Source organism: Hibiscus syriacus, unplaced genomic scaffold (assembly GCF_006381635.1).
Source record: "Hibiscus syriacus cultivar Baekdansim isolate YM2019G1 unplaced genomic scaffold, ASM638163v2 tig00110156_pilon, whole genome shotgun sequence".
Taxonomy (NCBI): Eukaryota; Viridiplantae; Streptophyta; class Magnoliopsida; order Malvales; family Malvaceae; genus Hibiscus; species Hibiscus syriacus.
Genome location: NW_024062606.1, coordinates 1,922,507 through 1,934,890, shown reverse-complemented (window position 1 = coordinate 1,934,890; position 12,384 = coordinate 1,922,507). Strand labels below are relative to the sequence as shown.

Below are 12,384 nucleotides of genomic sequence, written 5' to 3'. Positions count from 1 at the left end.
CAGCAGCAACGGCAAAAGTACTGTTTAAAAAAGACCCACCCAAAAGCAAAAGAAAAACAGAAAAAATCAAAGCAGATATAAAAACTCATCTTTGTCTTGTTGCATCGCATTTACCATTACAGATCCTTTTCCTTTCCCCTTGAGAGGGACATATGGAAGATGGAAAATGGTCCCCCTCCTTCCCAAAACCCTAACAAACATAAAGCAAAAAACCAAATCCATCTCCCTACCTGATCCTACGAGCTTAACACCTATAGGTCTCAGTCATCTCCACCTATAAATCCCTCAACTACTACCCTCTTTAACGTTAAACATCCCATCTCCGGCGCTACATTAATTGAATGGAAAAAATGTAATAACAATAACCAGTAATTATTACTTGTAATTGTGTATGTATGTACATACAATGCACTTAACCCAAAGTAGTCTGTGGGAAGATTCACAAGGAGCTGCAAAGTGTATGATAATTAATAATAACACACAAAGGGTCTCTGTTCCTATCGCTTTCAGCTTCAGATTTTCAGTATTCAATGCCAAAGCCTCCTTCAAGTTTCTATTTTTTTCTACTGCCTTTAATCTTGTTATTATTGCCCTTACTTTCTTGGCTCGGACAACCGTGCTTTATATAGAACTTTGTGTTGTTTCTGCTTATATTACTTATCTTAGCTTTCCTATTTACCCTCATAGAAGCAAATTCTTCCTACTCCCCTACTGTACTCAGCTCTCTCCATTTCCCTTTTCTTTCTCACTTAACCATCTTTTTGCTTCTTTCACTCTCAAACTCTATCATACCATTCTAAGCTTTCTCAAAAACACTTTCTGGCTTTCGAAGCTGTCCCTTACTTGCATTCCCTAACTTTTTCTGGTTTTCAACTCCCTTTTTTTTCTCTTCCTCTTCTTCTCCTGTCTCTCTTCTTAACCTTATCTTGACAATCTCTTTATTATATATTTCCATTCCTTTTTCTCGGTTGTTTTTCAAAGACCACGCTGGGGTTGTTTAAGCCAAGCTGAACTTTTTTTTCTCTTTCTGAGCCTTGGATTATCTAACAACGAGGATGCTGATCAGTGGCAATCATTTCGTTTTGGCTGTTTGCATTTTATGCTTGGTTGTTTGGTGCTGTGGCCAAGCAGACAACACTGAAGAATCAGCAGCAACAGCTCCCATGGAGAAGGCTGAGCAAGCTGCTTTGTACTCTGCCATACAAGGGTTTGTAGGTGATTGGTGGAATGGCTCGGATCTCTATCCGGATCCTTGTGGTTGGACTCCTATACAGGTATGATTTTACCTTCCGGTTTTAAGTTGTAACCTTGGTGGAATTGCATTTACCATCTCCCAGTTGGATATTTCAGAGAAAAAAGTAGTATGCTTGATGTTGGCTTGTGTTTAATAATATTTGACCATGAGGCATGAGTTGAATTCATAATACTAAGTACCAATCTTCTTTGATTCATATTAATTATTTGATTAAGTGGCAATCTCGTTCATTATTTTTTTTTCTCCAGGGTGTCTCCTGTGATATCAATGGTGGCCTATGGTATATTACTACTTTAAGCATTGGTCCTGTTCATGACAACTCTCTTGTTTGTGCCACTAATGTGGAATTTAGGCCGCAACTCTTCCAGCTCAAGCACTTGAAATCTCTCAGCCTTTTCAGTTGTTTCATATCTCCTACCAGACATCCGATTACCATCCCCGGCGATGACTGGGAAAAACTTGCTGGGAATTTGGTGTCATTAGAGTTTAGGTCCAATCCAGGTCTCGTAGGCCAAATTCCACCTGCCTTTGGTTACCTCAAAAGGCTCCAATCTTTGGTCTTACTAGAGAATGGTTTAACAGGAGAAATACCAGCCAGTATTGGCAACTTAACTAACTTGAATCGATTAGTCCTGGCTGGAAACAGGTTTACTGGTGAAATCCCGGATAGTTTTGGAATGTTGAATGAACTGTTGATCTTGGATTTAAGTAGAAATTCACTCTATGGTCATTTACCTCTAGCTCTTGGTGGTTTAACATCTCTGTTGAAGCTTGATTTGAGTAACAACAGATTAAAAGGGAGGCTGTTTGCACATATTGCAGGTCTGAAGAATCTGACCCTTTTGGACTTCAGACACAACAAGTTTTCAGGTGGTCTAAGCCACCATGTTCTTGATATGGTCTCTTTGGAAGAGTTGATGTTGTCTTGCAACCCACTAGGTGGTGCCATTATGAGCCTGGATTGGCAAAAGATGCAAAATCTTGTCGTTTTGGACCTCACCAACACAGGCTTGATTGGTGAAATCCCTGAATCATTATCTGGTTTGAAGAGACTGAGGTATCTTGGTCTTGGTAACAACAACCTCACAGGCAATCTCCCACCAAAGCTTGCATCTTTGCCTGATCTTAATGCACTTTATCTAAACGGCAACAATCTGACAGGTGTGCTCCAATTCTCCCATGTCTTTTATGGGAAAATGGGAAAACGTTTCGGGGCTTGGAACAACCCGAATCTCTGCTATCCGGTTGAGTCAATGACAACAACAACAACCAATGGTCCTTATGGAGTAAAACCATGCCAAAAAGGTCACTTTGATCGGGCCAAATTCCACGGCCAAGTTGGGGGATGATGGGAACTTGAACAGCAGCAATTCCCATTTCATAGCTTCATCGGGATTCCCAAGCTATGGCATTCATGGCCATGGGGCTAGGCGGTTAGTCTTGGTAGATGCATTGATAACAGTACTACTATTTTGCATCTTTTCGTATAGATCCTAGGCCTGATACCCGACTTTTTCACATGCAAATGTGTTATATTGCTTTCGTTTCTTCTTGGGATCTTTGTAATCTAAAAAAATCAAGCTGATATCGATTCTGAAATACAAAATCTTTCATTATGGGACTTTGGGATATTTTTAATTGGACTTTCAAGGTAGACGATGGAATCAGTCTAAAACACAATCAACTAATATAAAGTTAAAGAAACAGAAATCAGTTATAACTTAAAAACTATCGTCAAAATATTTAGTTATAATTGCAATTATTATTAAGGTAAATTATACATTTAATGTCTAAATTATTAATTTTGATCCATTTTAATATTTGAACTTAATTTTTTTTAAATCATACTTAAATATTTAATTTGTTTCATTTTATTATTTTATTTTATTATTCATTATTAAAAACTTTTTAATTCGCATCTTTTTGATTCTATGAACATGATTTCGACTTTTGTTTAGTTGAAAAATGTCTCAATCTCTTCAAATTGATTATCAACTCTTCGACTTCTTCATCCTCCTATTTTCGTCGTCCGATGAGCTTGAAATTGAACTATGTTGGTTGACTTTATCACTCTCTCGTGGATCATCTTTCGGATTATACGTATGTCAACTGGGGGCTAAAACTAAACATCATTAGTATCTCCTTTAAGTTTTTAACGACAGAAACTAAAATAAAATTAAATATTAAATATGATTTTGAAAAAAATAAAAGTTTAAGCATTAAAACTAACTAAAATTAATAATTTAAATACTAAATGTGCAATTTATCCTATTATTACTTAAATAATTTTATAGAATAAATAAATAATATTTTAAGTTAAAATCCGTCATAACATAATATTCTTAATTATAATTAATTTTCAGATTAAATTTGATAATATTTTAAATTGAAATATGTGGCTAATTAATTTTAGATTAGTCCGCACCACTATAAAATTACGGGAAAGTCTTACGTGCGACAGCCTAATATACAGATAAGAAAAAAAACGCTATCAGAAATATTATTTTTTTTTAACATTTATGGTAAAAAAATTACATAAAACATTATTTTTTATCGGAAAAGTTATTATTGGGTGCTTTACTGAGTTTATTAACATATCCGATAAAACTCTACCTAAAACATTATTTTTTTATACCAAAAATATTAATATTAGACACTTTACTAAAAATATTAAAAAAATTAACGTTTTAAGTAAAAAAATAATTTTTAAATAATTTTTTATGAAAAATATTAAAAAAATAATTAAATTTTCGATAATACATTTTCTTAACTATACATCAAGTCCATGTACGAAAGAATTTCCCTAAAACTACCCAGAAGATGGCAGTTAAGGAGTTTTTATTCCATTGAAAGTGGTTGCACGTAGTGTGGCCTGCAAGGCTAGTGTTGTAGGATGTGTAGTGTGTTTAAAGAAGATAACGATGATGGAAATGAGAGTTGGGACCAGACTAGAATTAAAACGAGACTTTTTTTAGTACCCTAACAAGGATTAGACATAGTAGCAGCTGAGACCATTAGTTGTTCTGGTTTGGTTTGTTCTACAATTGATGGAGATCTGACCCCAATTGATTGTGCCTTCACTTCAATAGTTCCTCGGACACATTTTTATCGGGATGTAAGATACAACAGTATTAATATACGATTAAAAAAATTTATTATAAAAATTATTAATATTTTTATAAAGTGTTATCTAAAACATTATTTTTTTCTACAAAAAATATTAATATTAGATGCTAATTAAAATATTTAACATTTTCAGTAAAACATTACCTAAAACATTATTTTTTCTATCATAAATGTTAATATTGGACGATACCTAAAATACTATTTTTTTACTAAAAATTAAATAGTGAAATTAATATTTTCGATAAAAATAATATTTTCGATAAAAATAATATTTTAGATGATATTTTACTAAAAATATTTAAAAAATATTAACATTTTAGATAAGACATTTTCTTATCCATACATTAAAATTACCGTACTGCATAAATATCCTATTTTCATCACACTTTTAACTTTCTTTTGTTACAAATCATTTCCATTTGTATATCTAAAAAAATGGATTATTTTTTCCCTATTCATCGCATGTAGGAATATTTGTCTTGTCTCCACGAGTTAGTGATATATAAACAGTCCTTCTGTTACGTGGTATCTTAATATAACGTTAAAGAGCGATAATTTTGAAACGTAACTGAAAATATAATAAAATATTTATAGTATTTTAAGATAAATTTAACTTAAAAGATTATAATTTTTTTAATATTTTTTTGTTAAATTTAAAATATTAAGAAAAAAATGTAATATTTTTTTTATCATCAATCTAAAATGTTATGAAAATGAAATATTTTTTGTTCAACAAAAAATATTAGAAAAGTTATAACATTTTAAGTTGCGACTAACTTAAAATATTATAATTTTTATCTCATTTTCAATTATACCCTACAATTACTGTTTTAACCTTCAATTAGATTGTCGTTCTTTAAATTTTCCTGATAATATATATATATTCGAAGTATGCATTAATACAAAATTCTTGATTAAATTTATGTGATTATTTTTATAATATATTGTCATACTCGTGATGTAAGTTAAGAAAAATAATTTGTATACAAATATAATAATAATAAAAGTTTTGTTTTTTTATTAATTTAATATTTATTCTTTATTTTATTTTTTAGATAAGTAGGTTATGCTTGTATTATCCAAAAGGAATCAGTTGAATTGCTATAAACAGACCAACATATCAGATAACAGATTTTAACATCAACATTTTTAAGATTTTAATTGATATCTGACTAATTTAATATTTATTCTTTATTTTATTTTTTAGTTTATGTTATATTAACGAATAATTTTAAAACTATAAAGAAATTTAAAATTTAAATTATACGAATTATCATATCAACATTTTTGAGATTTTAATTTATATCTGACTAATTTATAACATCCGTTCAAATTAAAAGAATTTATAATAAGTATAGCTACGAAATTTGATAAATTAAATCTGTGTTGATGGATTCACAAGAGGTGATGGATCTTCAACTTGTATGGATAAGACTGAAGCCCAATAATGCATCAAAGCGTCTGTACTAAGGGTGTAACCGAGTAGAGTCGAGCTCGAGTATTGCTGAGTTCGACTCGAAAACTTACGAGCTTAAAACTTTTAAGCCCGACTCAAACTCGAAATCATGAACTGAAGCTCGTGAGTAGCCAAAATGAAAAAAAATTCTTAAACTTAACTCGATTGAAGCCTCAAACTCAAATCTAAACCTTAAATACATAAAAATCTTACTATTTTTAAAAAAAAAATCAATACATAAATATTAATATTATTAAACTCAAACATGAACCTTAAATATATGAAAATTTTACTGTATTTAAAAAAATCAATACATAAATGTTAATATTATTAATAATTTTTTTAAAAAAATCTTAATATATTATATTTTCGAGCTGTTCAAAAGTTTTTCGAGTCGAATATTAAGTATATAGTTTCGGCTCGTTAAGAACTCGAGTCGATCTTGAGCTCGAGTCGAGTCCATTCGTCCAAGTATTTATCGAGTCTTGATCGAGTCGATCTCGAGTAGCTAGCGGTCTGTCTCATCTCATTTACAGCCCTACTCATATAGTATTAGAAAATTTTATTTTTAGTTAAAAAAATAAGGTAATTTTGTTAGTGAGCTTAATGAGCAACGAGTCGAATTGAGCAGTAAATTTTTTTTAACGAACACGAGTCGAGCATAATTTTAACGAGCAAAGAGTCGAGTTGAACAACAAAATTTTTTAACAAGCACGAGTCGAGCACTGTTCAACTCGCAATTGACTCGTTCAATAAACAACCCTGGGATAAACTATTATGTAATCTTTCTAACGTCTTAAAAACGTTTAAAAAAAACATGAATAGTTTATAATTTTTAAGATATTTAACTCATATCTAATTCATGTAGTATTCAATTTCCTTTATTTAAGAATTATTTGAGATATTTCACCTTTGTTGTGAACCCCATAAAGTTTTTCTCTATTCAAAACTTACGATATTCAAAATAAAAATCACCGTAAGAGTAATCCAAAGAAAACTTGTTCAATTTATGCAAATCATGAAATTTAACTTGATTTCACCGACGATTTAAACCATAATTGAGCAGCAATTTCGGATTCACTTCTAAATTGCTGAAAAAATTTAACCGGTGATACTGACTGAAAAATATTAAATAAAATATTTAAACAAAAAACTTGTTAACCTTGTCTTAGTATTAACCGCTGTCTTATAAGCGAATTCGTCTCATGTGTGTAGGTAAGGGCATGAGACCCGAATCCGACCCGATCGGTTTGGGTCGGGATTTTTTAATTTGGGTTCGGGTCGTATTTAGGGTGAAAAATATCAAACCCGACCCGACACAAAAAAATAATAATGTTATCTTATATATATTTATGAATAATTATAATAATATCTCTCTATATATTATTTTTTTTCAATTAAGTCACTATTTTTATTAAATAAAAATAATATTTTTTTTATTATTTCGGGTCGGGTCGGGTTGGATTTTTGAGTTATATATCGAGTCGAGGTCGGGTCGGGTGAAATCTTGTTTCGGTCGGGTCGGATCTAATCTTTGGTGCAGGATTCATTATTCTCGGGTCAGGTAGAGAAGACCAAAAACCCGATCCATGCCCATCCCTACATGTGTGTAATCGTTATAATGGACGAATAATTTGAACGAATAATTTTATGAGGTTAGGATGATTCTCCAAATTTATACATCTGAATGATGAAATAGGCTCAGGTGATAGTGCTCTTCTCTCAACTCAAAGCCACACTCCATGAAAATGTTTCTAAAGCAAACAATTGTTTTTGGATGTTTGTCTTGAGTTGCCTTATGAAATGGAAAATAAAACAAATTAATCTCCAGGTTCCATAAAAATATATGCATATATTGAAGAACATGGCGAAAAACACGATCCTCTCATGATTAAAAAACAAGATGGCCCATGTTCGTCATTTACATTATTACGAGGAATTAAGGCAAACTACATGGAAATTAAAAGCCAAACCTCCACTGTACGAACTTTTCTTTTGAATTAATCGACGATCTCTCAACCCAGATTACTTTATTTGTAAATCTCATGATCGGATCCATGATATTGCTTAAAGTACCTAGTTTGAAAGTACATCTTTCATTGTGCTTAACAACAAAAACCTAAAGCTTAGCTGACCAAAAACGAAAGATCCTAAACTCTAATCAGATAAACACTGAGCTCAGGGCCACCAGCACCATCCGGATTCATCATGTAAAAGGCTTCCGAATCTTTAGATCCTACGACCCTCTCGAACCTGGCTCTCATGCACATCAGCTCACCTTCGGACCCATCTCCATTCCCATCGAAGTTACCCGGCAGCACACCTGCGCCCATCGAAATAGGCTCCACCGATTTCAACACTTTCCATTCCTCGGGTCCGCACTCACGCGTCATCGCGAACCCACATTTCTTTCCATTGCAGTATGTCCTCCATACAGGCTCCTCCAGCAACTTCACCTCTTTCTTCCCCGTCTTCTTCTCACACTCCAGCACGATTCTAACCAACCCGGACGCCATTTCCTTGACCAAAACACTCGTCGGCGTCGCGAGTTGGATTAGAAACGCCGGCCTCAGTTTCGCTTCTTCTTGAAACGCGAAATGGACGTGACCACGCCGGTATCCGAACAGGGTTCCCACCACTTTGGTGTCTAAACCCGATCGATACACAGACCGGTTCTTACAGAACACACTTAGAGCTGACCGAAGCTTGGAAACCGACACAACAGGCAGCTTCTTTCTCGGTGGTGGAATTATCCGAACTTCCTCTGCTTCCTTGACTTCATCACAAAAATGAGACGAGGAGCTAAAGGTTAAGATTTCTTCCTCGTTATCGTCATCATCATCTTCAACCTTCTTTTTCCAGTTGAAATATCTCCTGGAGAAGGAGAAAGAAGAATCGTGGGAGCTCTTAGCTATTATCTTCATATGGGAAAGGCAAGAACCGAGAAGAAAAAATTAAAAAACTAGAGAACAAGTAATAAGTTCGGATGAGTGAAGAGAGAACGTAGTGTAGTGTATATAAATAGACAGAGAGCGCCAATCTATTTAACTTATCTCCTGACAAAAGGAAAGTTGAGCAGCCCCACCTAACAGATAACAGGAGTAAACAAATGGACAAGATAACTGAGAGAGAAAGGGACTAGAAGGGAAGTATAGGAGAATAGTGGGAATCAGAGGAGACAATAGCTGTGTGTAATTTCTTTGTCATGTGGGGCAGAGTACGCTGAAAATAAGGGGAGTTGTGGGGTAAAAACCAGAGAGTGAAAGGGAGAATTGACTGTCGACTGTCGACTGTCGAAACTGCGCGCATTGGAAACTGTCAAGGACAGCTAAAACTACACCAACTTTACCCACCATAAGCACCCATGCCATGCCCTTGTGTTCTTTCAAGTTCTGTGCTTTGCAATACAATAGTAGCCTACACACCGTAGCCCCAAGCTCCATCTACTTACTGCCTGTGAGTTTATCCGAGACAGCAACACATTAGAGCCGCCTCCGTTGTGTTTTGCATCCTTAATGTCTTTTTTTTTTTCTGAATTTGAGATAAAGATTATTAATTAATCTAGACTGTTGCAAATAAAGCAGCTGGCTTTATGGATTCAGCAGCCTGTCTGGATTAAAGCTTACTCTACATCATCTTCCTCCTTTTCCTTTGTTCCATAATTATATGATTAAATATGCATTTGATAATTAAAGTAAATCCTTTTTTAAGTTGCTATCTAAATAAATTGTTTTTAAGTTGATATTTAGAATAAACATCCTCTTTTAAGTTAGTGCTTAAAAAAATTTTATTCCAAAATTTTTATTCAAACTTTAATTTCATCAATTGTTTTAATACTTTTTATTCATAATATTAATTTTTAATGATGTGACAAATTAAAAGAATGATGATACCATTGTATGCGCTTTAACTTAAAAAAGAATTTTTAAAAAGTATTAAAAGTACTGAAACAGTCGATGGAATTAAAGAAAAAATACAAATTTGAGAGTAAAATCTGTTCAAGTATTAATTTCAAGAAAGTATCTTATTTAAATACCAAATATATATTTAAACTTATTTAATATCGTTTAAAATAAAATCTTAAGTGATGTGTTTTGATCACTTTACTATCCAATCTTCATATTTTAGTTTTAATTTCGCACAATTGATCCTTTGCTTTAATAATATTATTATTTAGTCTGAATTATTAGCAAGGTTAACGGCGTTATTAGTTTAATAACCCAAAAATTCATTTTTTTAGAATAATATCAACATATAAGATTTTATGGAAAAATACCCATAAGCTGCAAACACATGACAACCTCGCGTCCTATGAAAAGCGTGTAAACACCTCACTTTGTATAGGATGTGAGTCTCCTCCAACATGAATATATTTTTTAGAGAAGACAATTTAATATTTTAATTAATGATCTCGCGTTCTGCGTAACGCAAAGTTCCTAAGATATTGACAATTTATTGTGTTCTTAAAAGTTTTAAAATTTGAAAAAGATTCTATGACCTCACGCCCTAAAAAGCGCAAGGTACGTCTGAATACATCTTTTCAACAATCCTCGCATCTTATATAATTCGAGTTTGCTTTTACCTCGCTTAAGATAGGATGCGATGACTCCTATAAATAGTGCCCCAAACCAAATTCATCACACCTTTCTCCCAAAATATCTCTCTCTTATTTTTCTCTTATCTATTTCATTATTCGATTATTATGATGGGATTACTGATGCTTGATCGAAAGCATGTATTCGATTATTGGTGGACAAATATGGAGGTAATTTTTATTTATTTGTTTGTTTAATTATTTGATTGATTGATTGATTTTGAATAACTTATTTATTTATTTTGAATACTTTATTTATTTATTTGAATGAGTATGAACGTTCGTTGACGTGCTATATCAATCGTTTCACGAAGCCTAATAACGATATTCTTTTGTATTTACACGAAGCCGATTTTGGTTACGTTAGTTTTATAATTGGTGATAAGAAGTTGCATCCTCCATTGATAAACGCATTGCTAGAGCGGTGGAGACAGAAGATGCACACATTTCATTTTCCTTATGGGGAGATGACTATTACCCTTAAAGATATTACATTCCATGTTGAGATAGTTGTTGAGGGAACGACTATGACTGGTATTGCCTATGGGTACTGGGTCAACTTGTGAGAGGAATTTCTCGAACTTCGTCCGAACAATAACAATATGGATGGAGGGAAAATCAAAATTAAATTTTTTTGACGACAATTTTAGGCAGTTACCCGCCAATGTTGCTTCATAATTAAAGAGGTAATTTTTTAAATATAATTTTATTTATTTTGATTTTTTTATTCATAATATTGAAAATTTATTTTATTTTATGTTATTGTAAATTTTTATGACACTTTTTTAATTTATTCCCCCAATTTTTATTTTTGATTTGCTCGTGCACATATTTTACGAGTTATTAAGGAGATCTTGATGCCAAATAAATCCCTTAACAAAGTGCATCTGATGTGGTTGCATTATCTAAGCGTTTTGCGGGACTCTAAATATAAGAGTTGGGGATCAACAGTGTTGGTCATTTTGTTTCGGGAGCTATGTAAAGTTGTTGATCTGAATAAACAAGTTATTGGAGGGTGTTTGGTGTTGTTACAATCGTTTGCTTGGTTGTGATTTTCATTTTTACAGCTGATTCCTACACATCCGACCCCATTTGAATTTCCATTACTTTAGAGGTAATTAAAAATAAACCACGTTTATATATTTATAATATTATATGTTTTTAGGGTTTTACAAATAATTATATTTTGTTATATGAATGATAGGTGGACTGATACACTAACTCACGCCCACCTACCAAGAACTCTACGTGATTTTAGATTATTGATCGATTAGATGATTGACGAGTTAATAATTGTAATCGATATCATTTTTTGTAATTCAAAAATCATTATCTAATTCGAGTATATCTAACTTATTTTTAAAAAAATTTATGTTGTTCATCTGGACATCGTACAATGATGATGTTATTAGATAATGTATTCCAGCTAAAAAAAAGGTCTCAGTTCGAGCGTTTGGATGTCGATGGTCCCGTTGATAGTCTATAAGATAATCGAGTGACATCCTACCGATCTCGTGTTGCGATAATTTAACTGTGTCCAAACGGTTCCGCTACCAGACTTGGACGCCTTGCATCACATAATGCAATAGGGGAAGACGAATATTAATTGGGAGATGCATCATGCGAAATGAGTGATGCTCTATATGACGAGATTAATTAGGCGACCCATTTGTTAACCCATCTCTTCATATATAGTGTTTCAAATGATTACATGCTATGATACGAACAATATAGGAAGTCACATATACTGACTGAAGAGGAACGAGCATGAGAAATTTATGTGTCTCCCCTAAATAGCCCACCAATGCAACGTGATGCTAGAGGTGGAGGGGAATCAAACCAGAGAAAAAGAAAACACACTCCAGCCTCGTCGTCGAAAATGACACATGAACTTGCACAGTCAGTAACAGAACATCAGATACATGTGCCACGACTTGCATTCACCCACTCGAC

General features: G+C 32.9%; 1 protein-coding gene and 1 pseudogene across 1 annotated transcript; one reads left to right on the top strand and one right to left on the bottom strand.

Annotated features, from left to right (window-relative positions):
* The first annotated feature begins 576 nt into the window (after positions 1-576).
* Positions 577-2,826, top strand: LOC120215979 (annotated as a pseudogene).
* Positions 2,827-7,816: 4,990 nt separating this feature from the next.
* Positions 7,817-8,812, bottom strand: LOC120215980 (protein MIZU-KUSSEI 1-like). Its single transcript, XM_039213508.1, has one exon. It carries the CDS (start codon positions 8,759-8,761, stop codon positions 7,988-7,990), a length of 774 nt encoding a protein of 257 aa, XP_039069439.1. The 5' UTR covers positions 8,762-8,812; the 3' UTR covers positions 7,817-7,987.
* Positions 8,813-12,384: the final 3,572 nt, after the last annotated feature.